Source organism: Aythya fuligula, chromosome W (genome assembly GCF_009819795.1).
Source record: "Aythya fuligula isolate bAytFul2 chromosome W, bAytFul2.pri, whole genome shotgun sequence".
NCBI lineage: Eukaryota > Metazoa > Chordata > Aves > Anseriformes > Anatidae > Aythya > Aythya fuligula.
Window position 1 is genome coordinate 13,225,536 of NC_045594.1, and position 27,117 is coordinate 13,252,652.

The following is a 27,117-nucleotide window of genomic DNA, read 5'->3' on the forward strand; positions in this document are numbered from 1 at the left end:
AGGGACCTCCTGCCCTGTGCCTGTTGGTGGTCTCTCAGATCCTTGCTCTAAGTGAAGATCACGCTCACATACAGAAGCCCTGTGCATGAAGCTGGCCTGGAAAACACTTGAGGAAGCACCTCCCAGCCCCAGCCCCAGCCCCAGCCCCAGCCTCAGCTGGTGGTGCTGCTCTGTAGGGTGAGGGGGCCGGGGTTCCCGGGGCATGGGGCACTCTGCAGGGCCATGCTGGGCAAGCTGGGAAGCAGGCCCAGCTCATGGGGTCACTGCCATTGCCCCAGGGCTGCAAGGAATCACACACCAGGCTCCTTTGCTGGGGCTGCTGCGTGCCCTGGGGTTGCAGAGCTCTCCTCTGCCTGCTCACACCAGATTGAGCACTTGAGCTCTGGTCAGTCCACATAGGACAGGCTCACGCTCTGCGGGCTCCATTCATTGCTGTCTACTGGGCTCACAATGCCCTGACAGAGGAGGCCAGTGAGTGAGTTTTTGGAGCCATGGGGCAATGGCAGTGACATTTCTATGTTTCTCACAAACTTCACACAATTGTTTCTCCTAGCCCTCCCCACTGCCCAGCACTGTCTCTCGGGTGGCACTCGGTGACCCTTCAGAAGGGCCTTTGGGCTTCCTCAATTGTCCTGGTGCTTATTAGCACCTTCCTGGCTCCTTCCAGAGCTTCTTCTCCATTGTGGAGACACTGTCTCTGGCTGGGGCAGAGTTCTTCTGCAGTGCAGCCCCTGTGGTGCTGTGTTTTTGATATGTGACCAAAGCAGTGTTGGTCACCCACGGCTGTAGTCACTGTTTCTGAGCAATGTTTGCACAGCATCAAGGCCTTCTCTGCTTCTCACTCTGCCCCACCATCGAGTCGGCTTCCACTAGACCAGGTTGCTCAAAGCCCCATCCAACCTAGTCTTGAATACTTCCAGGGATAGGGCATCCACAGCTTCCCTGGGCAGCCTGTTCCGCTGCCTTACCACCCTCTAAGTCAAGAACTTCTTTCTAATAGCTAATCTAAATCTACCCTCTTTCAGTTTAAAACCATTACCGCTACTCCTATCATGACACTCTGATGAAGAGTCCCTCCCCAGCTTTCCTGTAGGCCCCCTATTGGTACTGGAAGGGCTCTTTAAGGTCTCCCCAGAGCCTTCTCTTGTCCAGGCTGAACAAACCCATCTTCCTCAGCATGTTCCTAGGAAAAGGGCTGCAGCCCATTGATCGTCCTCATGGCCCTCCTCTGGACTCCTTCTAATAGATACACATCCTTATTGGGGCCTCAGAGCTGAGCACAGTACTTGAACTGTGGCCTCACAAGCCCTCCTAACAGATCAACATTCACTCCAAACTTGGTGTCATCTGCAAACTTACTGAGGGTGCACTCGATCCCCTCATCCACATCATTGATGGAGATATTGAAGAGAACAGGCCACAGTACGGGGCCCTGCGGGACACTAAGGACAGGCCTCCATCTGCATTTATTCGCATTTACCATGACTCTTTGGGCCAGTTTTTAACCCAACAAAGCGTACACCCGTCCAAGCCTTGAGCAGCCAGTTTCTCTGGAGAATGTTGTGGGAAAAGATGGAAAATCCTTACTGCGGTCTAGGTAGAGCACATCCACAGCCTTTCCCTCATCCACTGTGAGCATCACCTTGTCACACCTTGCGATCTGATTTGCCAAGACAAATTTGACCTGCCTTTGACAAACCTATGCTGACTGGGCCTGATCACCTGGTTGTTCTGGAAGCGTTGTGTGATGGAATTCAAGATAATCTGCTCCAAGAGCTTCCCCAGGACCGAGTTCAGACTGACAGGCTTGTAGTTCCACGATCCTCCTTCCAGCCGTTTTGTAGGTGAGCATCACAGTTGCTAGTCACCAGTTGACTGATAGCCAGGACTGCTGATAAATGATGGAAGGCAGCTTGATTGAGCACTTCTGCCAGCTCCCTCAGCACCCTCGGATATATCTCATCTTGCTCCATAGACTTGTGAACACCCTCCATGAGGGATGCCGTACGAGCAGTGGTGCCTGCTCACCAGGAACCAGGCCAGCTTCCTACAGAGCTGCCTTACGAGGGGCATGGCCACCAAGAAAATCTGAGTTATCCGACTCAGCTCAGATGTGATGTGACACCACATGGACAAGTGTCTACAAATAGCCAATAAAGAGGTACAGGTCTGGGATTCTCTAGGCAATCCTGATTTGGAGAGGATCAAGGGCTATGACAAGGCTGAAAGTCCCAGCAGGACTCAGGTCTTTGTGTCCATGGCTATGGTTGTTGTCTCTGTCACTGAGCCCTATGAGGAGACAGCTTATCATTAAAGCACCAGGGCCTCATTGCCTCCTCGCCCGCACCCATGAAACAGGCAGGGGTTGTACCATTCTCCTGCACTTGGCCATGTACATCCCCATCTCCTACTGCCCAACAAAGAGCCCTGAGCAAGGTGTGAAGGTGTGAACGGAAAGGATCTCCCTTCTCACAGGTTCAGGGTCAAGGCCTGGCCCTTGTGCTTGCTGACACACATCCAGTTTTCCTGCACATCAGTGTCACCTTCACATTGCCTTTGTCTCCTTGTCCTCACTGCCTCCAGGGTTCTGCTCTAACGAGCTCCAAGGGAGGCTGTGTCAGTGCTGGCCCTCAGGGGGACACTGCAGGAAACTTGCCTCTGACTTGGACTTCTGGAGAGATGTCTTCAATTGTCTCTGAGTGCCTGAGGTTCGTGGGCTCATCAGCAAAGCCCCCAGAGGGGTGATTGCAGTGCCTTGGGCTGGTGCTGTGCTGCTGAGCTGGGCCGGGCTCATGGGACAGAGAGAGCTCGTGGCAAGAGGGCCATGGTGCAGAGAGACAGCTGTGGCCAGGAGCAGCTCCTCTGCACAGCGCAGCAGGGCTGGGGGCTCTGACCACAGCTGGCACCCAGGCAGGAAGGGATTCCAGGCAGCCTGGAGGCTGTGGGCAAAGGAGAGCTCAGTGCAGGAGAAACCTTCACAGCTCTGCCCATGGTAAGTCTCTGGCTGCACGACAGTGCAGGGCAGGCTCCTGGAAGGGGCTTCTGTATGCGGAATGTCTCTGCCTGGCCAGGAGCTGCCAGGATGCCTCTCGTGGCTTGTGCGGTGTGGAGGAGAAGATGCTGCAGGGCAGCCTTGGACAGAAGATGAGCAGGTCAGAGTCTGCCTGCAAAGAGAAGGCACTTTCTGCACTCTCTGCCTGCCTCATCCTGCTATGATTGTGGGGCAGACTCTGCATTAACAGAGTGGCTGGGTTTGCCCAGGTGATGGAGCTTCCTGTTGCGTTTGAATAAGACATAAACAGGTTAGTGATGAACCCGAGAGCAACCCTTCAGTTCTCTCTGCTTACACACTGCACCAGGGCTTTGCTGAGATATTCATTAAGGACCTGCAGACAGGGAGATCTCCCCAGAGCTGTCCTCATCCCCAGTATCTGTCTGCAGGGCTGAGCTTGGCACACAGCGGGTGGAATGGGGGCTGTGAGCATTGACGGGAGGAGCCGTGGGGACAGAGAAAGAGCTGCTGGCAGGGACAACTGCAGGCAGCAGGGACATAGACAGGCAGTGAGAGGGAGCTGCTCCCTCCCTGCCATCCCCTGCAGTGCAGGCGCCTTCCTCGCAGCAGCCCCTGGTCTCCTCTCTTCCCCTCACAGCTTCTGTCACGGCATGTATAACCTGGGGGGCTGAGAATATGGGGTGTCTGAACCCTAAATCTCTGTGTCACTAGACACATTTGCTGCAGACCCCTCCACCTTCCTCCGTGGAAGAAGGCACAGAATCACAGAATCATAAAATATCCTGAGTTGGAAGGGACCCACAGGGATCATCGAGTCCAACTCCTGGCTCCATACAGGTCTTACCCCCAAACTTCTACCATATGACCAGGAGCATATTCCAAACTCTTCTTACACTCCAGAGCTCTTGTCCCTCTGCTGTCTGTGCAGGGTAGATGGCACAGGGCTGTGAGGACAGGCTCTACCTCATCGACACCACAGCCTCTGCACTGGGTTGGGTCCGCCCTGCCTGCCCATGCCTGCTTCTCTCCCTTGCCCAGCGTGGCAGCTGGTGGTGCCTGATTCTGACAGGGAGTGCTGTGCACGAAGGGTGAAGCAGGAGGAGATGCTCCCTGTTTTCTCCAGCCAGACACGCATGATCCACCTGCTGGTTTTGTCTCCTGGGTATTGAACAGGGAAGATGCACACAGAGTCACACAGCCAAACACCCCACACTCAGCAGAGGGAGCCACTGCCCAGGAACCTTCCCTCTTGGAACCTCGAATGGAGCAGAGTAGGCTCATTGGGAGCTGCTGGGCAGAGGAGGCTGCAGTGTACAGGACACTCAGCAAGCAGAAAGCAGGGCTCCAGACAGGGAGAGACACAAAGATCCTCTTAGAAAGAGGGAATGTAAGACTTTAATTGGGGATTAACTGATTTTTGCTCACAGTCATTACTCATAACACACCGTCTCACTCTCTATATATGTTTTTTTTTTTAATTTCGCAGTCTCCTTGACCAAACTAAGCAAATGCCCAACATCAGCTGTGTGAGCGAGTTCCTCCTGCTGCCATTCGCAGACACGCGCGAGCTGCAGCTCCTGCACTTCACGCTCTTCCTGGGCATCTACCTGGCTGCCCTCCTGGGCAACGGCCTCATCCTCAGCGCCGTAGCCTGCGACCACCGCCTCCACACCCCCATGTACTTCTTCCTCCTCAACCTCGCCCTCCTCGACATGGGCTGCATCTCCACCACTCTGCCCAAAGCCATGGCCAATGCCCTCTGGGACAACAGGGCCATCTCCTATCAAGGATGTGCTGCACAGGTTTTTCTGTTTGTTTTCTTGATTGGGTCAGAATTTTATATTCTCACCATCATGGCCTACGACCGCTACGTTGCCATCTGCAAGCCCCTGCACTACGGGAGCCTCCTGGACAGCAGAGCTTGTGCCCAGATGGCAGCAGCTGCCTGGGGCAGTGGCTTTCTCCATGCTGTCCTGCACACAGCCAGTACATTTTCCTTGCCCCTCTGCCAAGGCAATGCTGTGGACCAGTTCTTCTGTGAAATCCCCCACATCCTCAAGCTCTCTTGCTCAGACTCAGACTATTTCAGGGAAGTTGGGCTCATTGCCTTTAGCTTCTGTTTAGGTATTGGTTGTTTTATTTTCATTGTGGTGTCCTATGTGCAGATCTTCAGGACTGTGTTGATGATGCCCTCTGAGCAGGGCAAGCACAAGGCCTTTTCCACGTGCCTCCCTCACCTGGCTGTGGTCTCCCTGTCTATCAGCACTGCCACATTTGCCCACCTGAAGCCCCCCTCCATCTACTCCGCACACGTGGACGTGGTGGTGACAGTTCTTTACTCGGTGATACCTCCAGCAGTGAACCCACTAATCTACAGCATGAGGAACCAGGAACTCAAGCATGCACTGAAGAAGCTATTCCAGTTGTCTTCCAGAAGCAGTTAGCTACAGCTCTTCTGTTACAATGGGAAAAAGTCACCAAAAAAAAAATATGCCATAGAATCATAGAATATTCTGAATCATAGAATCATGGAATCCTAGTGAAGGATCTTCAAGTCCAGCTCATGCACAGTCCAGGTCTACCCAAAAATTCAGACCATATGACTAAGGGCACAGTCCAAATGCTTATTAAACTCTGACAGGCTTGGTGCAGTGACTACGTCCCTGGGGAGCTTGTTCCAGTGTGCGACCACCCTATAAGTGAAGAACTTCTTCCTGATGTCCACCCTAAACTTCCCCTGCCTCAGCTTGATGTCATTCCCTTGGGTTCCATCACTGTTGATTACGGAGAATAGATCAGCTCCTGCCTCTCTGCTCCTCCTCATGAGGAAGTTGTAGACTGCAATGAGGTCCCCCCTCAGCCTCCTCTTCTCCAGGCTGAACAGGCCCAGTGCCCTCAGCCGCTCCTCATACGTCTTCCCCTCTAGGCCCTTCACCATCTTCATCGCCCTCCCCTGGACACTCTCCAACAGTTTAATGTCCTTCTTGTACTGTGGTGCCCAGAACTACACACAGTACTCAAGGTGAGGTCACACCAGGGCAGAGTAGAGCAGTACAATCTCCTCCCTCGACCGACTAGCAATGCCGTGCTTGATGCACCCCAGGATATGATTGGTCCTCCTGGATGCCAGGGCACACTGCTGGCTCATATTCAACTTCCTTTCAACCACAACCCGTAGATCCCTCTCTGTAGGGATGTTCTCCAGCATCTCATTGCCCAGTCTGTATGTATAGCCAGGGTTGCCCCATCCCAGGTGCAGGACCCAGCACTTGTCTTTGTTAAACTTCATGTGGTTGGTGATTGCCCAGCTCTCCAATCAGTCCAGGTCTCTCTGCAAGGCCTTTCTACAATCAGCAGAATCTGCAATTTCTCCAAGTCTGGTGTCGTCGGCAAATTTGCTCAGAACACCTTCTAGTCCTACCTCCAAATCATTTATAAAGACATTGAAGAGGACTAGCACTAAAATGGAGTCCTGGGGAACCCCACTGGTGACCATCCACCAGCCTGATGTGGCCCTGTTTACCACAACTCTTTGAGCCCTACCCTTCAGCCAATTGCTCACCCGTTCCATGATGTTTTTGTTAAGTTGTATGCTGGACATTTTGTCCAGTAGGGTCCTTTGAGAAACTGTGTCAAAAGCCTTACTGAAATCCAAAAAGATCACATCAGCTGGTTTCCCTTGATCGACTAGATGGGCGATCTTCTCATAAAAGGAAATCAAATTTGTCAAACAGGACCTACCCCTCATGAACCCATGTTGGCTGGGACCAATGACTGCTTTGTCTCCCAGGTGCGCTTCAATAACTCCTAGGATAATCTCCATAATTTTACAAGGAACTGATGTGAGACTGACAGGCCTGTAGTTGACAGGGTCTTCTTTCTTGCCCTTCTTGAAAATTGGGACAACGTTTGCCAGCTTCCAATCTACTGGGACCTCTCCAGATTCCCAAGACCATTGAAAAATTATTGAGAGAGGTCATGCGATGACATCAGCCAGCTCTTTAAGCACCCTGGGATGGATCCCATCTGGATCCATGGACTTGTATGGATCCGGGTGGAGCAGGAAATTCTGCACACGCTCAGGGTCAGTTGGGAGTTTGTCATTCACATCGGCATGGTTCTCCAACTCAGGGCACCCAGGGTCCCAAAGCCCATCATCAGCATTGAAGACAGAGGTGAAGAAAGCATTAAACATCTCTGCTTTGCCTATGCCCTCGTCTGTGAGGAGACCTTGCCCGTCAAGTAAAGGACCTATGTTTTCTTTGGTTCTCCTTTTTTTTGTTCACATATCTAAAAAAACATCTTGAATTGTCTCCCACAGATGTGGCCAGCTTCAACTCTAGTTGGGCTTTTTCTCCCTACGAACGCGAACAGTGTCCCTGGATTCCTTCCACATTGCCTGACCCTGCTTCCAGCAGCCATACAATTTCTTGTTATGCCTAAGCTCCAGAAGATCCCTGGTCAGCCAGGCTGGTCTTCTGCACTGCCTGCTTGACCTCCAATATTTTGGAATTCCCTGATCATGTGCTTTTAGGAGGCAGTGCTTAAAGGCTGTCCAACACTGATGGATGCCAAAACCTTCAAAAGCATCTTCCCAGGGTCCTTGCTGACTAGTTCCCTGAGCAGCCTGAAGTCTGCTTTCCCCATATCCAGGGCTGAAGTTTTGGTGGCAGTTTTCCTTCTGTCACCAAAAAAGTTTAAACTCAACTGCTTCATGGTCTCTATGACTAAGACGGCCACCAATTGCCACGTCTTCCACAAGACCCTCTCTGTTTTCCAGCAACAGATCAAGGAAGGCACCTTTCCTGGTTGGCTCTCTTAGCACCTGCACCAAGAAGTTATCATCTAGGTGCTTTAAGAACCTTCTGGACCTGCTCGTGTTGGCTGTGTGATATACCCAATTAACTTCTGACAAGTTGAATTCCCCCATAAGGACAAGGGTAGTTGATCTCAAGGTATGTCTTAGTTCCTCAAAGAATAACTCATTGGTGTCATCATCCTGTTTGGGTGGTCTGTAATAGACTCCCACGATGACATCCCCTTCATTTGTTCATCCCTTAATCCTTACTCAGAGGCTCTCAACTTTGCCATCCCCAACTTGAAGCTCCCTACAGTCTAGCCCCTCCTTCACATACATCACCACCACCCCCACCTCCTCACCTGCCCTGCCTGTCCCTCCTGAAGAGCCTGGAGCCATCTATTGCAGCACACCAGCCATAGGACTCATCCCACCAGGTTTTGCTTATGCCAATGATGTCGTAGCTGTGGGACTGGGCCAAGACTTCTAACTCATCCATTTTATTCCTCATACTGCATGCATCTGTGTAGAAGCACTTCAAATGCACTTCATTGCATGCAGCACCTTGTGGAGCTGACCGAAAGGCCTCACTGGCACACAGTCCCTCTGATTCTAGTGCACCATCACCAGCTCATCAGCAGCATGCCTGGTTTTATCCCTTTCCCCCTTCGACTCTAGTTTAAAGCCCTATCTATCAGCCCTGGCAACTCCTGAGCCAAAATCCTTACCCCTCTCTGAGAGAGGCGCATCCCATCTGGTGCCAGTGGAACCGGTGTCACATAGACCTTCCTGTGATCGAAAAAAACAAAGTTCTGTCGGTTGCACCAGTCCCGAAGCCATGTATTAATGTGATGAGTCTGTTTGTCAGCATTGATCCCCCCTTATCGGAAGGACAGAGGCAAACACAACCTGTGCCCCTGATCCTTTAAGTAGTCTTCCCAAAGCCCTAAAGTCCCTTTTGATTGCTCTCAGGCTTCTCTTTGCTACCTTTTCATTTCCAGCCTGAAAGACCAGTAACAGGTAGTAGCCGGTGGGCTGTACCATGCACTTAACTTTCTTAGCAATGTCTCTTCTCCATAAGAAGTCTGTGGGTTGGGCCCAGTTGTCATATTGGGCCCTCTGTCCCTTTCAGAAGGGAGTCCCCCATGATGATAACCCTATAAGCCCTAAGAAAAAGGGATGGAAAAATCTACCGCCATTCTAGAGGCACAGATACAAGAAGTGAAAGGAAAAATATTGACAAAAAGGTGTTCTGAGAATATTGTTTCTCCAGTTTCCAGCAGATAGTCCTCCAGACACACTAATGAATACTATGAGCAGGACTAGAGGGATCCTGCCTCAAGCCAGGGGGAGAAAACAGACAATTGTGTGCTATTTGACTTTAAGGATTTAATGGCTGGCACATCAGGCCCACAGCAGAATCAGGCTCTAGTGGACAGCGGTGCACAGTGTACTGTGATGTCATCAAGGGCCAGAAGCCATTTGTATTTCTGGAGTGACAGGGGGATCCCAGCAGTTAACAGTACTGGAGGCTGAAGTGAGTCTAACAGGGAAAGAGTGGCAAAAGCATCCCACTGAGACTAGCCTGGAGCCTTTGTGCATCCTTGGCATAGACTGCTTCAAAGAGGGTACTTCCAAGATCCAAATTTCACTGGTGGGTTTTTGGCATAGCTGCCTGGGAGATGGAGGACATTAACCAGTTGTGTCTACCTTGCCCACTCTTTCACAGGACCCTTCTGCTCTGGAGGTGCTGATGGCCAATGAGCAGCAGGTGCCAATCACTACCAGCCGTGCACCTGAGGCAGTATTACAGTAACAGAGACTCCCTGATTCCCCTGCATGAGCTGGTTCATCAACTGGAGAGCCAAGGACTGATCAATAAAACTCTCTCACCCTTTAATAGTCCCATATGGACAGTGCAAAATTCTAATGGAGAGTCAAAGATAACGATGGACTTCTGTGGCCTGAATCAAGTCCCACCACCACTGAGTGCTGCTGTGCCGGGTATGCTAGAACTTCATTCAGTATGAACTGAATGAAGTGAACATGACGCCCATCTACAAGAAGGGCCGGAGGGCAGACCCGGGAAACTACAGGCCTGTCAGTTTGACCTCAGTGCCAGGGAAGTTCATGGAGCAGATCCTCTTGAGAGTCATCATGCAGCATTTGCAGGGCAAGCAGGCGATCAGGCCCAGTCAGCATGGGTTTATGAAAGGCAGATCCTGCTTGATGAACCTGATCTCCTTCTATGACAAAGTGACGCGCTGGGTGGATGAGGGAAAGGCTGTGGATGTGGTCTACCTTGACTTCAGCAAGGCTTTTGACACCGTCTCCCACAGCATTCTCCTCAAGTAACTGGCTGCTCTTGGCTTGGACTGGCGCACGCTTCGTTGGGTTAGAAACTGGCTGGATAGCCGGGCCCAAAGAGTCGTGGTAAATGGAGTCAAAAGGCTCTGCAGGAGGATCTGGATAGGCTGCACCAATGGGCTGAGGTCACCTGCATGAAGTTCAACAAGGCCAAGTGCCGGGTCCTGCACCTGGGGCGCAATAACCCCAAGCAGAGCTACAGGCTGGGAGAGGAATGGTTGGAGAGCTGCCAGGCAGAGAAGGACCTGGGAGTTATGGTTGATAGTCGGCTGAATATGAGAAGCCAAGAAGGCCAACAGCATCAGAAGCAGCATGGCCAGCAGGGCTAGGGAGGTGATTGTCCCCCTGTACTCAGCTCTGGTGAGGCCGCACCTCGAGTACTGTGTTCAGTTTTGGGCCCCTCGCTACAAGAAGGACATCGAGGTGCTTGAGCGGGTCCAGAGAAGGGTGACGAAGCTGGTGAGGGGCCTGGAGAACAAGTCCTACGAGGAGCGGCTGAGGGAGCTGGGCTTGTTCAGCCTGGAGAAGAGGAGGCTCAGGGGCGACCTTATCGCTCTCTACAGATACTTTAAAGGAGGCTGTAGCGAGGTGGGGGTTGGCCTGTTCTCCCACGTGCCTGATGACAGGACGAGGGGGAATGGGCTAAAGTTGTGCCAGGGGAGTTTTAGGCTGGATGTTAGGAAGAACTTCTTTACCGAATGGGTTGTTAGACATTGGAACAGGCTGCCCAGGGAAGTGGTGGAGTCACCATCCCTGGAAGTCTTTAAAAGACGATTATACGTAGAGCTTAGGGATATGGTTTAGTGGGGATTTTTAGCGTTAGGTAGAGGTTGGACTTGATGATCTTGAGGTCTCTTCCAACCTAGAAATTCTGTGATTCTGTGAACTGGAGTCAAAGGCAGTCAAGTGCTAGGCCACAATTAATATTCCTAATGCATTTTTGTCCATCCCTTTCACAGCAGTACACAAGCCACACTTTGCTTTCACATGAAGGGGTGTCCTGCCCACCTGGAATCAACTGCACCAGGGCTGGAAACACAGCCCTACCATTTGCCATGGGCTGACCCAGAGTGCTCAAGAACACAGGGAAGCTCCTGAACAACTCCAGCATGCTGGTGTCATCATCACATGGGACACCACAGCAGAAGTATTTGAGTAAGGGAATCAAATGTTCCAAATCCTTCTGAAAGCTTGTATTGCATTTCAACCCATTGTCTTTTTAGAGGTGGTTGTGAGATAACAGCCATGTGGTGCTGAGCTGCCTGCTAGGTTAAAGCACATCATGTTTGACAACCACAGTTTAAAAGCACTAATCACCCTTGTAAAAGTCATTTCCCCTGTGTTCAGAGAAGGGCAGTTGGTGATGCGTTCAGTGTGCTTCAACCACCACACCCCAGCAGAGACCCTGCTGCCTTGGGGAGCTGTCAGCCCTGAGGCCTTGGGGACACCTCGAGGGAGCCCAAGGGCACAGAGCAAGCGATGCCATGGTCGGGTGCTGTGCTGCTGAGCTGGGCCGGGCTCGTGGGACAGAGAGAGCTCGTGGCAAGAGGGCCCTGCTGCAGAGAGACAGCTGTGCCCAGGAGCAGCTCCTCTGCACAGTGCAGCAGGGCTGGGGGCTCTGACCGCAGCTGGCACACAGAGAGGAGAGAAGGAGAGAGGGCTTGGAGGCACTGAGGAGCGCAACAACAGAGGGCAGCGTGTGGCAGGACACATCTGCAGGCTCTTGACACCGTGAGGCTCTGGCAGCAGGGCACTGCAGGTGGGGTTGCCAGAGGGGTCTTCTACATCTGGCACATCCGATGGCTGATAGTATCTGTCAGGGTGGGTCTCACTCTACTTGTAATTTGGACTAGGAGATACTTTAGAGAATGGCATTTATGAATGGGCATTTCAGGAGGAAGACTGAGGCTTGGTTAGTCTGAAGAGGAAGATTTTTTTGGATTCTCTGCTTTAAGATTCTTGCAGTGGAGTGGAATCTGAGTGAGTCTGAGCACACAGCTTGTGGTATGGGGTCTGTTAGCATGGACAGGAAAGAGATGTGGGGACAGGGAACCAATTCCCAGCAAGGACATGAGCAGGCAGTGAGAGGCAGCTCCTGCCAGAAATGCTGTGTGAGGGAGAGCTCAGACATCTCCCTGGGACAATCGCTGCTCTTCTCTCCCACCAGCACAGGGCAGCTGAGACCAGAACGGATGGACAGACTGGCTGTGCTCTCTGTAGTACACTCTGCACTAGAGGAATAGTATCTGTGACTCTGAGGGTCCACAAGGTTTCACTTGTACTGCACCAGGAATGACAGTATGGAAAAAAGAAATTGCCACAGACCTTCTTTGCTGCTAGGGGACTTGGGAGCAGCAATTTGTTCATATCAAGAGTTAAAATAATCTGAGAATACCCCATGTTCCTCTTTACTTTTTTTTTATAGGTAAGGACTGTTAACTACACTGCCCACAACAGAGTCTCCTGCTCCCAGGGACACCCTCAGGCAACATCAGTCAGAGCTTATGAAATGGACCTGACTAAAGACTGCTTAATAGGTCGAAATTGAATCAGATATCAACAGATAATTTTGTTGTATTTTCTTACTGCCTTTTCCCTCCTTGGAAGAAACCCATGGCCACAACCAGCAAATGCCCAACATCAGCTCTGTGAGTAAGTTCCTCCTGCTGGCATTCGCAGACACGCGTGAGCTGCAGCTCCTGCACTTCACGCTCTTCCTGGGCATCTACCTGGCTGCCCTCCTGGGCAACGGCCTCATCCTCAGCGTCGTAGCCTGCGACCACCACCTCCACACCCCCATGTACCTCTTCCTCCTCAACCTTTCCCTCCTCGACCTCGGATCCATCTCCACCACTCTGCCCAAATCCATGGCCAATGCCCTTTGGGACACCAGGACCATCTCCTATCAAGGATGTGCTGCACAGGTCTTTCTGTTTGTCTTCTTTATCACAGCAGAGTATTCCCTTCTCACAGTCATGGCCTATGACCGCTACGTTGCCATCTGCAAGCCCCTGCACTACGGGAGCCTCGTGGGCAGCAGAGCTTGTGCCCAGATGGCAGCAGCTGCCTGGGGCAGTGGCTTTCTCAATGCTGTCCTGCACACGGCCAGCACATTTTCCCTGCCCTTCTGCCAAGGCAATGTCCTTGAACAGTTCTTCTGTGAGATCCCCCAGATCCTCAAACTGTCCTGTTCAGATGCCTACCTCAGGGAAGTTGTATTTATTGCATTTAGCTTTTGTTTAGGCTTTGGTTGTTTTGTTTTTATTGTGGTGTCCTATGTGCAGATCTTCAGGGCAGTGCTGAGGATGCCCTCTGAGCAGGGCCGGCACAAAACCTTTTCCATGTGCCTTCCTCACCTGGCCGTGGTCTCCCTGTTTGTCAGCACTATCATGTTTACCTACCTGAAGCCCCCCTCATTCTCCTCCCCATCCCTGGACCTTGCAGTATCTTTTCTGTACTCCATGTTACCTCCAGCAGTGAACCCCCTCATCTACAGCATGAGGAACCAGGAGCTCAAGGATGCACTGAGGAAATTGTTTGAATACATATTTCTTAAAAAAAAAAAAAATAATGTGCCTTTACGTTCTGAGTTTATCTCAGAAACAGTTAGGAAAGTAATTTGGTTTTATTTTTCTTGATAAATATGTTCTCCAAGTTGTGGTGTCGATTTAATTAATATCATGTTAGCCTCCTACCTGTTCATTTATCTCTTTACTTTTCATAATTATCTCATGTATATCTAAAGCCAGGCTTTCTGTGTAGCTATAGACAATAAAGAAGCAAGCAGAAATTCATAGGTCTCAGCTGCAGTGCATTCCCATCTCCTTTGAGAGACGTTATTTAAAAAAAAAATAGCAAAACTATTTGTGACAGTGATGCTTGACCACTTTCTTGAAACAGGGCCTCAACAGATAGAGCTTATTTTCAGGAGGACAGTCGTTTTCATAACGGGAGCTCACCTCTCCCCTCTCCTTCCATTTTCCACCTTCTATTGCTGAGTGTGACATCATATGGTATGGAATATCTCTGTGGCTGGTTTAGGTCAGCTGCCCTGGTGATGTCGCCTCCCTGTCTCTTGTGCACCCGCAGCCTGCTGGCTTTTTGGGGAGGGAGGATTAGAGGGATTCCTGATGCTATGACAGTACTGCTCAGCAGTAGACAAAACAGAACCGTGATACCAGTGCTGTTCTAGCTACTCAAGCTGAGCACAGCACTGTGTGGGCTTCTACAGGAAAAGTTAACTCCATCCCAGCCAGGCCCAGTACGCTCACATATTGAAAACACAGAACCACAGGGGTTGCTCTGCAGAGAATTACTTCATCAAATTCAGAGCCAGTGCAGGGCCACACACTGGACAAGAAGGCTCCCTCTGAGCTCTGTGGGGAGTCAGGAAGGTCCTAATAAGCAGCAGGAAGACTGAAGAAGACCAAGGCCGATCTGAAGGTTGGCTTATTCCCACCTGGGAGGCAGTGCTGGGCAGTGGGAAAGGCTATGAGAAAGACATGTGAGAAGACCATGAGAAACAAGGAAATATCACTGCCATTGCCCCAGGCCTGCAAAAAATCACTCACCAGACTTCTTTTCTGGGGCCGTGTGAGCCCAGGAGACAGCAGTGAATGGAGCCCACGGAGCGTGAGCCTGTCTGAGGTGGACTGAGTAGAGCTCAAGAGCTCAGTCTGGTGTGAGCAGGCAGAGGAGAGCTCTGCAGCCCCAGGGCACACAAAAGCCCCAGCAAAGAAGCCTGGCGAGTGATTCCTTGCAGCCCTGGGGCAATGGCAGTGACCTCATGAGCTGGGTCTGTCTCCCAGCCTGCCCAGCACAGCCCTGCAGAGTGTCCCCATGCCCCAGGCACCACAGCCCCCTTGCTCAGCAGAGCAGCACTGCCAGCTAGGGCTGGGGCTGGGGCTTGGAGGGTGCTTTCCCTGAATGTCAGCTTCAGGCTCATGGCTTCTGGATAAAAACATGATCTTCACTGTGCACAAGGAGCTGAGACACTGCCAACAGGTACAGGGCTGGAACATTGCCTGCAAGGTCCCTCCTGCCCTAGCACCTCCCACGACTGGCACGGAACTGGCTCCTGAGTGTCAGAGAGGCTGGGAGCCCAGCAGGTGTGCCATGAGCTTGGAGGATCACCAACAGATCATTTCCATCTGGGCAGGTCCTGGCCCAAAAAGGGCGTGTTTGGTAGGTGTGGTATTATAAGCTCAGTGGTGTCTCAAAAACACTAAGTCCAGCAGGAAGCGAATGGCTGTTAAATGGCCTGTGAGGTGAGCTCTTTCTGAAGTAGCTGACAGGTCACCCTTGACTCCTGGCTGGGATCTGTGCCTTTAGGCTCACATCTGCCAGTGTCCATGGTAGGGCAGCAGAAGGCACTTGCTGTGCATGTAGTTTCTGAGATCGGCTCTTTCTAAGTACCTGGTAGGCCCCATAGAGGAAGAGGTCTTGGGTAGGGGTTGTCATATCAGAGGTGTCAGCTTTTGCCTGAAGTCATCCTTTAGGACTGCTTTCAGTTTTCTACACAGAGGGGGCCACTGCCTCCAAGATGCTTGGGGCAAACTGAACCATGCATGAGAGTTTGGAAAAAGGTACCCTGGGTGCAAAGAATTTCCCAGTTTATTAAAGAATTTATTAGGAATTTTTTTTGTTAATTTGTTTTTACAATTAAATTTCTTGGGTTTGATTTAAATAAATGTATTTTTAACATCTTGTAATATTTTTTTAATTTCTTTTATCCAGTCATCTAATTTAGCTAAAGAAGCAAGCTTAATGAATATGTAAAGACAATAACAAGTCCCTCAGAATATCATTCATCTCAGTTTCTCTGTCTTCCCATCTCCTCTGGAGCTGGGAGAGAAGCCCCAGCACACAGGAGGGGCTCAGGATCAAGAGCCCAGCTACCACATGCAGGAGACGCTCCGGTGGCCCTCGGGGCTGCCCCTCACTGCCTGCTGGGCTCTGCTTCTCTGCTGCCTTCGGGTTGGGGCTGCTGCTTCCCTGGAGCCATGGCCATGGCCTGCAGCATGACGTGGCCTTTTCACTGCTGCTGTCTTTTGGCTTCCACATTGACCACTGCTGGCAGTGGAGGTGCCCTGAGAACTCCACCTGGCCCCACCTGATTTTCCCAAAGGGCTCCGGCCTTCTGCAGGTCTTTTCTGACATCTGCTGGTCCGGGGAAGTGCCTCAAATGCAACGGGGCCACTGGAGGTTTTCCCTGGTTGCTTATGGTCAGACGGCAAAGCTCTGCCAGAATACCCAGTATTTTTTTCAGTACTTGAATGATAAAGCAACAACTCATCAACTCAAAAGATTCAATCCCTTCCGTAAAATGTCTCATGTGAAGTGTAATTTCTATCATGAAGAAATGTGATTTTTCAGGATGCATATTCATCCCAGGAGAAGAAATACTGGTGTTCACCTGTAGTTGCATTGTCATCGCTTTTCTATCATGGTGTGCTCCCTCCCTCATCTTCCAGGCACAAAACTCATCTTGATTACATAGACCCTGCTGAATTTCCCCTTTCCAGCTGCCTTTCTGGACCTATACACTTCCCATCATTCTCCTGGTTTGCCCTCCTCTTACCGTTAAATCATTCAGACCACTCTCAGTGACCCAGTTGCTGCTTGGAGTTTCAGTGAGTTCAAGGTCGCCCATCTCGCAGCAGTCTGTCTAATGGTTTCCTTAGTAAGACCCTCATCATTTATCATTGAATTAGTATGATAAGGATTAATATTAACACAGTTATTTAAATCACTGTAAAATACATCATGTACAGTCATCCTTTTGGGAAGGTAAACATCACTGGAGGCAACAAAATAAGGAACTTGACCTTTTTTTTTTTTTTTTTTGAAAATTGCAGCATGATTTCCTGTTGTTTGTTTTGAAATAGGAAAAACCCTGCTCTTCCCACCTAAGCAGGGCTTCAAAGGAGAAACCCTAGACCAATATAACCAGGAGAATGATGCTCTAAACTGAAACACAACAAAATTCAGCCTTTAAAATGAAGAAAGATTTTTATTAGATGCTCCTTGAAATCTTCCCCCTTAACTACAACATGAAAGCTCTCCAATTAGCTGATCAAGTCTTGAAGACTTGAAGAAAATGGTGGGAGAGACATGGCTCCTTAGGAGTTTCTGTGTTTTAATGAGTTCCATGGTGTATTTTGGTGCTGAGTCAGTGAAACTTGGGTACTGAGAGGAGAATGATGCAACAGAGCGAAAAAGCAAACTCAAAAGGAAAAGCTGAAGTGACTTGGAGTATTAATGGTCCCACTGAGGGCTGTTACTAACAAAGCCTCCCCAGGGACTGCTTAGGGCAGATAATTGGAGGCCATGATTACAGACAGGCAAAGCACTGTGCTGAGAAAAGTCTTGGTTGACTTTGGTGAAGACAAGGCCCAAGGCCTGACCCCAGCCACTGTGAGGAGGGATCCTGCACCCCCCTGTCTGGCTCAGGACTTTTCCTGGGGGTCTGAGGAATGTGGTGGGCAGTGTGATGCCACGAGAGGAAAACTGGTATGACACCATCCTGTCTCTGCACAGGGTTGCAAGGAAGCAAAGAGGCTGCATTGCAATGACTATATCTCATTTTCTCAAAAGCTCTAGGCAAATTGTCAGGACTGTTGGGGCCTTCCCTTTTTACCAGCAACCTCTGTCTTTTCCTCTGCACGCTTTCCTATGCTATCCCACACTTTGTCCTGTTTCCCGGAAGTCTGCAGACACCCACCTCTGTTCACCACCTTGCTCTCATCCCAGCATTTCCATCATATCACCAACGTCTCATCAACCCTCACCAGCTGTTCCTTGAAAAATGAAGCTAAAGTCACATCATAGATACTCACCAGCACCTTCCAAGCCATGGGTCTGGTGCTGGCCTTGCAGCTTCTTGGCTACACACAGCCAAGCTTTGTGCCTGCTGCTGTCCACTCATGGACTCAAGCAGAAGGGACAGGACAACCCATCTGGGGGCCTTCTTTCTGCCTGGGTCCTCCTGGCTCTAGAGGCAGAGGGGATCCCCCAGTCAGCATGCCAAGCAGGTGCCTTCTGCTGGCCTAGCAGGGCCACTGCCAGATGTCAGCCCAAAAGTGCAGATCCCAGGGAGAAGTCAAGGCTGACCTGCCACCTCCAGACACAAGTGACCTCACAGTCCCTTTCCGTGACACGTTCCTGCTGCTGCCCTATCAAGTGCAGAGACAGAAGTGCCCTTTTGTTGGGGCTGCTGCGTGCCCTGGGGCTGTAGAGCTCTCCTCTGTGTACTCACACCAGACTGAGCACTTGAGCTCTGGTCAGGCCACATGGGACATAACATGGTGCTCAGCAGTATATATTGGGGTCATCTTTCCAAGACAAGGTATCAGTTTCTCAGAGACTGGCAGCACAGTGGTCTGCTTATGGGAATAGAGGAGTTACTACATATTCCTCATGTTTGGGGTAGGAATTTCTTTTTCTTTTATTTTCCATTTCCTTTCCCTTCCTCAAGTGTCTATCTCTCTGTGAGTTTATATGTTCGTTCCCCTCTCTCTCTAGATGCGTTTCCTCCTCTCCCTTCAGAGGAGGAAGAAGCAGACAGCTCATGCATGTGTAGTTTCTGGTTGAGGTGAGCAAGGAGGAGGCTGGCTATGCTGCAAGGTGATGGAGGTCCGTGAAGCTGCAGGAGCCCTGCTCTCTTGCCTGGCAGATCCCCAGCACACAGTGCCTGTGCCCCGCAGGGCCAGCCCCGCTCCCCAGGCCAGCACAAGAGGCCTGGCCCAGCCACAGAGCAGCCTGCCCCAAGCAGGGGCCTGCACAAAGAGCTTTCCCTTTTCCTTTTCCCCATCAGTGCAGGCCCAGCAATGCTGCCCTGCTCTTCCCCAGGGCCATCCCTGCTCCCAGAGAGCCTTGCCCAGGGCAGTGTGTCTGTGCTAGCCTGGCTGGCCATTGCTGCTTCCCTCCCTGTGCTCCCTCAGGGCCCCAAGCTGGCGGTGCTGCTGTGAGAGCCAGGGGCTGTGGTGCCCTGGGACCCCCGTGGGTCTCCCCCCCTGCCCATGCTGCTCAGGGTGGGCACCAGACCTACGTCCATGGGGATCTCTGCTGCTGAGCCCCTTTCCACCTGCCCTGATGGCTCAGCAGCACAGGGCAGTGCTGGGCAGGACCATGGGGTGTTTCTGAGGGCACAAAGGGCAGGCAAGTGCTGCACCAGACCTGGCCCAGGAGCCTATAAGGAAGGTCTCTACTGTTGCTTTGCAGTCTTACGGGCCTTCACCTGCTGGCTCTCCACCACGTCTTCTGGCATTGCAGAGCCCTCCTTTAGCTCGTCGAATCCTCAGATTCCCCTTTTCCTTTACCAGACCCGTCTTTGGATACTCATACATTTTATGAGGTTCTAAGCACTACCCAGTGAGCACCATGTCCCTGCAGATCTCCTGACATCTCCAGGCTGGCATTGGCCATCTCACTGACTGCAGTGGGCAGTGTTGTCTATTTGGGCATGTGCTGCCACAAAAGGAGTTCTTGGCCCAGCCCTTGGTTCCTCAGGGACCACCCTGGGACTTTCAGCCTCTGTCCCTCACTCCATGACAAACCCCAGAAAACAGAAGAGCAGGGAGCAACCTCTTGGCTCCATTCCTGATAGCACATTTGGAAGAGGTGTCCAGGGTCCTGGGTTTGCCCTGAGAAAGACCCTCTTGTTACTGTGGTGCTAGCAGGTAGGCCAGTTGTTACCCAGGGCTGCACAGTGCCTGCTGCTGCCTGCAGACACAGACACTGCAAAGACAACAGGACTGTCATCAATGCATATGAGACCTCGAGACTAAGACAGATACAAGAGCACAAGAAAGCAATGAGGAACCAAAAAGAAAGAAGCAGTGAAAAGGCCACTTCCTGCTGCTGGCCATGGCCATGGCTCCAGGGAAGCAGCAGCTCTGACCCAAAGGCAGCAGAGAGGCAGAGCCCAGCGGGCAGTGAGGGGCAGCCCCGAGGGCCACTGGGGCTGCTCCTGCATGTGGCAGCTGGGCTCTTGGTCCTGAGCCCCTCCTGCATGCTGGGGCTGCTCCCCCAGCTCCAGAGGAGATGGGAAGAGACAGCAGCTCAGACCAATGAATTTCTGATGGCTTTCTTATTAGGTTTATCTACACAGGAAGCCAACTTCTACAGAAAAATAATTGACTTGTAGGAGGCTAGGAATAATATTTAATCAAATGTGAAATAATGAGAGAAAATAATAAAACCGACATTTAATAATAGAAGACATCATATTATTTTCTTTCTGAGAATAGCTGGGATTTCTAATATTAGGCATAGTATTATAGGTGAATTTGCTGACGATGTGTGTATTCAAGTAGAGTCCTGATGGAATCCCTTAGTTCCTGGTTCCTCAAGCTGTAGATGAGGGGGTTAGCTACTGGAGGAACCACAGTGTACAGAAGTGTGACCACCAGGTCCAGGGATGGGGAGGAAATGGAGGGGGGCTTCAGGTAGGCAAAGATAGAAGTGCTGATCATCAGGGAGACAACGGCCAGGTGAGGGAGGCAAGTGGAAAAGGCTTTGTGCCGGCCCTGAGAAGAGGGCATCCTCAGCACTGCCCTGAAGATCTGCACATAGGACAACACAATGAAAACAAAACAAACAAATGCTAAAAAGATACTAAACAGAACTGCCCAAACTTCTCTGAGATAGGAATCTGAGCAGGAGAGCTTGAGGATGTGGGGGATTTCACAGAAGAACTGGTCCACAGCATTGCCGTGGCAAAGGGGCAGGGAAAATGTGTTGGCCGTGTGCAGGACAGCATTGAGAAAGCCACTGCCCCAGGCAGCTGCTGCCATCTGGGCACAAGCTCTGCTGCCCACGAGGCTCCCGTAGTGCAGGGGCTTGCAGATGGCAACGTAGCGGTCGTAGGCCATGATAGTAAGGTTATAATATTCTGCTGATATGAAGAAGAGAAAGAAAAAGACCTGTGCAGCACAGCCTTGATAGGAGATGGCCCTGGTGTCCCAGAGGGCATTGGCCATGGCTTTGGGCAGAGTGGTGGAGATGCAGCCCAGGTCGAGGAAGGCGAGGTTGAGGAGGAAGAAGTACATGGGGGTGTGGAGGCGGTGGTGGCAGGCTACGGCACTGAGGATGAGGCCGTTGCCCAGGAGGGCAGCCAGGTAGATGCCCAAGAAGAGCGCGAAGTGCAGGAGCTGCAGTTCACGCGTGTCTGAGACTGCCAGCAGGAGGAATTCAGTGATGGAGCTGACGTTGGGCATCTGCTTTTTTCCAGATGTGGTCCTGAACAAAGAAGAGGATGAGAATAATAAAATACAAGAAATGCATCAGAGGAAAATGAATTCAATTTCTCATTTAAAATCATCACTTTTATTGTGCACTTTTTGGCAGACATTTGGCAGATCCCTTTCATGCATCCTGATTCATTCTGCCTGACGGTGTCTGTTGGAACAGGGGGCTCTACTGTGGGCAGTGCAGGAATCAGTCCTGTCCTACAGCAAGAGGTGAAGAGGAACATGAGGAAATGTCAGTTTCACTTCCCTCCTGATCTCAAAGAGGTTTTCCCCAGTGTTGCTCCCAGTTCACCAAACTGCAAAGCAGAGTTGTGGAGGCTTTTTTTTTTAATTTTATTTTAAATTTTTGTATTTTGAGTTTTTTGTTTCAGCTGTCCCACCACTCCTGAGGAGTGTTTCCAAGTCACAAACCCTGGTTATTTCTGCTGGACTCAAAGGGAATCCTTGTAGATCATTATCAGAGAAAAAGAGACTGTCACTTTAGTGCACAGTGTTCTTCAGGGAGGACAGCCAGTCCGTCCATCAAGTATGGTCTCAGCTGCCCTGTGAGAGCTGCACGAAAGTTGTACTCACATGTTTGATTGAAAAGAACAAAGACACTGCTGAGAGCAGAGGAATCCAGGTTTAAAGTGCCCATCTCCACACCCCTCACCCTGTCCCCGTACTCCCCTTCTCCCAAGCACACAGAGGGCTCACCCCATGGGCGTGTGAAACCCCCATCCCCAGCCAGCCTGCAAACAAGACCAGCAGCAGCACGGCCAGCTGGAGAAGCCAGGAGGAATGCCAGCGTGCTGCTGCCAGGGGAGGCAAGGCCAGGGAGGGACAGACGGACACTCAGCAGACCCTCCTGTGCTGCAGCTCTGCCTGCAGACGAGGCAGCTCCTGCTCATTGCAAATGATCTGTGCTCACCTCAAGCTGGCAGAGACCTCCCAAAAACAGGGATGTCTCCCAGCACTGGGCATCAGGGGGCTTGCAGCTCGTAAAGATCAGCTAGGATAAAACCTGAGAGGACCACAAAATGATGTTGGTGCAGTTTCTGTTCTGAGGTGTGCGTAGGAACTTTATAAACTTAATTGCTGACAAACTGATCTCACACTGCAATTCTCTTGGAGTCTCAGTCTCCACTACAATACTGACAATCCATTACCATGAAACCTGCCTCCCCTCCACTGCAGGAATCTGCAAGCACAGGCTACAAAAAAAGTCTTGCCTTTCAGGTAGCACCTGCCTTGGTCTTCCTCCTGAAATATCCAGTCATATTTCCCATTCTCTAAAGCGTTTTCTACTCCTTTCTGTAGAAATAGAGACAATGACCCAGGCAGATGCTATCAGCCATCAGATGTGCCAGCTGCAGAAGACCCCTCTGGCAACCCCACCTGCAGTGCCCTGCTGCCAGAGCCTCACGGTGTCAAGAGCCTGCAGATGTGTCCTGCCACACGCTGCCCTCTGTTGTTGCACTCCTCAGTGACTTCAAGCCCTCTCTCCTTCTCTCCTCTCCCCGGGCCAGCTGCGGTCAAAGCCCTGCTGCACTGTGCAGAGGAGCTGCTCCTGGGCACAGCTGTCTCTCTGCAGCGCTTGCCAGGAGCTCCCCTTGGGCCCAGGAGCCCGGCCCAGCTCAGCAGCACAGCACCCGACCATGGCATCGCTTGCTCTGTGCCCTTGGGCTCCCTCGAGGTGTCCCCAAGGCCTCAGGGCTGACAGCTCCCCAAGGCAGCAGGGTCTCTATTGGGGTGTGCTGTTTGAATCAGACTGAATTTGTCACCATCTGCACTTCTCTGAACACAGGGGAGATGACTTTTACAAGGGTGATTTGTGCTGTTGGACTGTGGTTGTCAAACATGTTGTGCTTTAACCTGGTGGGCAGCTCAGCACCACACAGCAGTTGGCTCACATCAGCCCTCTCCCCCCCCAAAATGCTTATGTGTTGAGATAAGGGCAGTTTAAAGGACTGAAAGGGAAGAGAAATAATAAGAGTTGCTGTTATTGGTATTGTTATGTACAAAGCAAGTTAAACACAGTGCAATTGCTCATTACTGACTGTTGTCCAGCCTGTCCCCAGCTGGTAGAACATTCTGGTAACCATCTGCACCTGCTCAGTCAGTGGCACTCACTGAGGCTCAGTAAGCACAGACCAAGTCCCAGCACATTCCAGTCACTTATGTCCCTTTGGAATTGCCGAGGTGAGAACACATGCTGTTGAGGTTGTGATGAGGCAGGGGTCAGCCTCTTCTCTCAGATAAGTAATGATAGGACTCAAGAAAATGGCCACAAGGGGAGATTTAGATTAGATATTACGAAAAATTAGATTATATATCATGACAAACTTTTTCTCCCAAAGAATAGTCAGGTACTCTGAGACAGGTACTCTGATATAATGAAAGCCATCAGAAAGCTGATCCCAGTTAGATGACTGTTATGGGGAGGTCAGGAGTAGCCTGGCCAGGAGAGATGTCAGATTGGGGTGAGGGAAGAAGTGAAGAAGAGCTCGAAAGCTTACCTTTGTAGATGGAAGAGGGTAAGAGGTAAGAGGTAATGTTGATGCTGCTGTAACACTGACTTCAAACAGTCTTGTATGGCCCTTACACTATTTTCAAGAGTAACATTAATCCCTCAACCAAGACATTAGTCAACCACCTTGACAGGAATCCACTATTGTAATGCAGAACTCAAGGTATCACCTGAAGAAAAACTCAGCACAGAGCTCCATTCCCTTACCTTTACTCTCTTGCTCACCCTAATCTCTGCCCTTAACACTAACATTAAAATGCTCTATTTAACCCCAGACTTCTTGCCATACCTAAAAAAAACCACCCTAAACCATAATGCTTGCCCATACCCTAACCAGAGACCTGACACCACAAGCAGAACACAAAACACTCCAACTAAAACTTTGCTTAATCTCTAACACAGAAAATTAAAATCTAGTCCCTAAGGGACTAGAGAGAGGTGAGCTCTGCCTCAGCATCTCCTGCCCCAGCAGGAGGATTGTGACTGTGGCAGTGACAGTGAGGTCACTTCTGTCTCTGCACTTGATAGGGCAGCAGCAGGAACGTGTCATGGAAAGGGACTGTGAGGTCACTTGTGTCTGGAGGTGGCAGGTCACCCTTGACATAGACCTGGCATCTGCACTTTTGGGCTGACATCTGGCAGTGGCCCTGCTAGGCCAGCAGAAGGCACCTGCTTGGCATGCTGACTGGGGGATCCCCTCTGCCTCCAGACCCAGGAGGACCCAGGCAGAAAGAAGGCCCCCAGATGGGTTGTCCTGTCCCTTCTGCTTGAGTCCATGACTGCACAGCAGCAGGCACAAGGCTTGGCTGTGTGTAGCCAAGAAGCTGCAAGGCCAGCAGCAGGCCCCTGGCTTGGAAGCTGCTGCTGAGGTGACTTGTGTCTGGTTGGCTGAGAGGCCGCAAGGAGCCTGCTGGGTTGGGATGCCTACTTCAAGAGTGGTTTCCTACCAGATGGAGCTTTCTGCGGTAGCAGAGAAGAGCAGTAGAGAAAAAAATGCCACAAAGTGTTCCAGGAAGGCTGGCACTGGTCACAAGGAGGGAGAAATGTCCCTCAAAGGGTCATGCTGTGGTGCCAGAGGTCACCCTCTCATCAGACCCTGGCTTTGTGTTTCAAGGAACAGCTGGTGAGGGCTGATGAGACATGGGTGAAAGCAAGGCATGAGAGCAAGATGCTGAACTGAGATGGGTGTCTGCAGACTTCAAGAAAATAGGGCAATGTGTGGGACAGCAATGGAAAGCCTGCAGAGGAGAAGGCAGAGGGTGCTGGTAAAGAGGGAAGGCCCAACAGCTGTGAAGGTTTTTCCCCTTGGCAGTAGCTTAGGAGGAGATATGTTGTACTCACTGCAATGGGGCCTCATTGATTCCTTGCAACCCTGTGCAGCAGCTCAGAGGTGTCATACCACTGTTCTTCTCATGGCATCACACTGCCCACCACAGCCCACAGACCCCAGGAAAAGCCTTGAGCCAGATGTGGGGGTGCAGGATCTCCCCTTCCAGTGGCTGGGGTCAGGCCTTGGCTCTTCTGCTTCACTAAAACCAACCAAGAGTTTTCTCAGCACAGTGCTTTGCCTGTCTGCAATCATGGCCTCCGATTATCTGCCCTAACAAGGCCCTGGGGAGGCTTTGTTAGTAACAGCCCTCAGTGGGGCCCATTAATACTCCAAGTCACTTCAGCTTTTCCTTCTGACTTTACTTTCTCTAGCAGTTGCATCGTTCTCCTCTCAGTACCTGAGCTTCATAGACTCAGCACCACAATACACCATGGAACTCATTAAAATGCAGAAATTCCTAACATCTCCTCCATAGTTTTCTTCAAACCTTCACGCCTTTTGCAGCTAACTGCAGAGCTTGCATAACATAGTTCAGGGAAAAGATTTCACAAAGCAAATAATAAAAATATTTTCTTGTTTCAAAGGCTGAATTTTGTTGCATTTCCGTTTGAAGCATCATTCTCCTATTGCTACTGATCCAGGGTCACTTCTTTGGAGACCTCCATAGGGAGGAAAAGCAGAGTCTGGTGGTCTGACACCTTCACTGCCAGCAGTAGTCTTTGTCCCTGTAACTGCAGCCCAGCCTAGCACATGAAACCCTTTCTAAAACAAGTCACATGGTTTTTTGGGGGGGATAAAATAAAATAAAATAAATAAAATAAACCCAAAAATAAAATAAAATAAAATAAAATAAAATAAAATAAAATAAAATACAATAAAATAAAATAAAGCCAAAAAGAAAATAAAATAAAATAAAATAAAATAAAATTGAAATGACCATTGGAACCAGAGAAATTCAGATTAAATATTAGTAGGTACCTGGTCATCCATGGTCTCTCTTGGGTCTTCTGTAGAAAACTCAGGATGAAAAGTAAAGACATTTACTTTTTTTACCCTACTCTATTGTCCAGTCAATAGAGTAGGGCAGTCCTACTTCCTGTGCTGTAGATGCAGAAGGCAAAAAGAATTGCATTGTGCCTTACACTACCCAAGTACGTGTAACCCAGAACAAGTCTTACAAGGAGCAGCTGAGGGAGCTGGGCTTGTTCAGCCTGGAGAAAAGGAGGCTCAGGGGTGACCTTTTTGCTCTCTACAGCTACCTCAAAGGAGGCTGTAGCGAGGTGGGGGTTGGTCTGCTCTCTCACGTGCCCAGTGACCGGATGAGGGGGAATGGGCTAAAGTCGTGCCAGGGGAGGTTTAGGTTGGATATTAGGAAAAACTTCTTTTCTGAGAGGGTTGTTAGGCATTGGAATGGGCTGCCCAGGGAAGTGGTGGAGTCACCATCCCTGGAGGTCTTTAAAAGGTGTTTAGATGTAGTGCTTAGTGATATGGTTTAGCAGAGGACTGCTTAGTGTTAGGTCAGAGGTTGGACTAGGTGATCTTGGAGGTCTCTTCCAACCTAGATGATTCTGTGATTCTGTGATCGTCTAGTCAAACCTTATTCTATGGACAGGGACAATTTCCATTAGATTAGGTTGTCCAAAGTCACTTGCCAACTGGCCTTGAACAAGGGCTCACCTTTCTGCGTTAGAGTTTAAGCAACGGTTTGTTGGGAGGATTTGGTGTTCTGCATAGGGTGTCAGGTCTGTGGCTGGGGTATGGAGAAGCTTCGTGGTTTATGGTTTTCTTTAGGTCTGCCAAGAAGTCGTCTAGGGTTAAATAAAGTGTTTTAATGCTAGTGCTAAGGGA

At 50.6% G+C, this 27,117-nt stretch overlaps 3 protein-coding genes across 3 annotated transcripts; 2 read left to right on the forward strand and 1 right to left on the reverse strand.

The window, feature by feature from the left end:
- Positions 1–4,521: 4,521 nt before the first annotated feature.
- On the forward strand, positions 4,522–5,457 carry LOC116501331 (olfactory receptor 14C36-like). Its single transcript, XM_032206848.1, has one exon. It carries the CDS (start codon positions 4,522–4,524, stop codon positions 5,455–5,457), a length of 936 nt encoding a protein of 311 aa, XP_032062739.1.
- A 7,351-nt stretch (positions 5,458–12,808) lies between these two features.
- On the forward strand, positions 12,809–13,816 carry LOC116501332 (olfactory receptor 14C36-like). Its single transcript, XM_032206849.1, has one exon. It carries the CDS (start codon positions 12,809–12,811, stop codon positions 13,814–13,816), a length of 1,008 nt encoding a protein of 335 aa, XP_032062740.1.
- Positions 13,817–20,455: 6,639 nt separating this feature from the next.
- LOC116501333 (olfactory receptor 14A16-like) lies at positions 20,456–21,397 on the reverse strand. Its single transcript, XM_032206850.1, has one exon. It carries the CDS (start codon positions 21,395–21,397, stop codon positions 20,456–20,458), a length of 942 nt encoding a protein of 313 aa, XP_032062741.1.
- Positions 21,398–27,117: the final 5,720 nt, after the last annotated feature.

Excerpts from the sequence above, each read along its gene's own strand:
- LOC116501331 (XM_032206848.1), top strand. The coding sequence starts at position 4,522 with ATGCCCAACATCAGCTGTGTGAGCGAGTTCCTCCTGCTGCCATTCGCA.
- LOC116501332 (XM_032206849.1), top strand. The coding sequence starts at position 12,809 with ATGCCCAACATCAGCTCTGTGAGTAAGTTCCTCCTGCTGGCATTCGCA.
- LOC116501333 (XM_032206850.1), bottom strand. The coding sequence starts at position 21,397 with ATGCCCAACGTCAGCTCCATCACTGAATTCCTCCTGCTGGCAGTCTCA.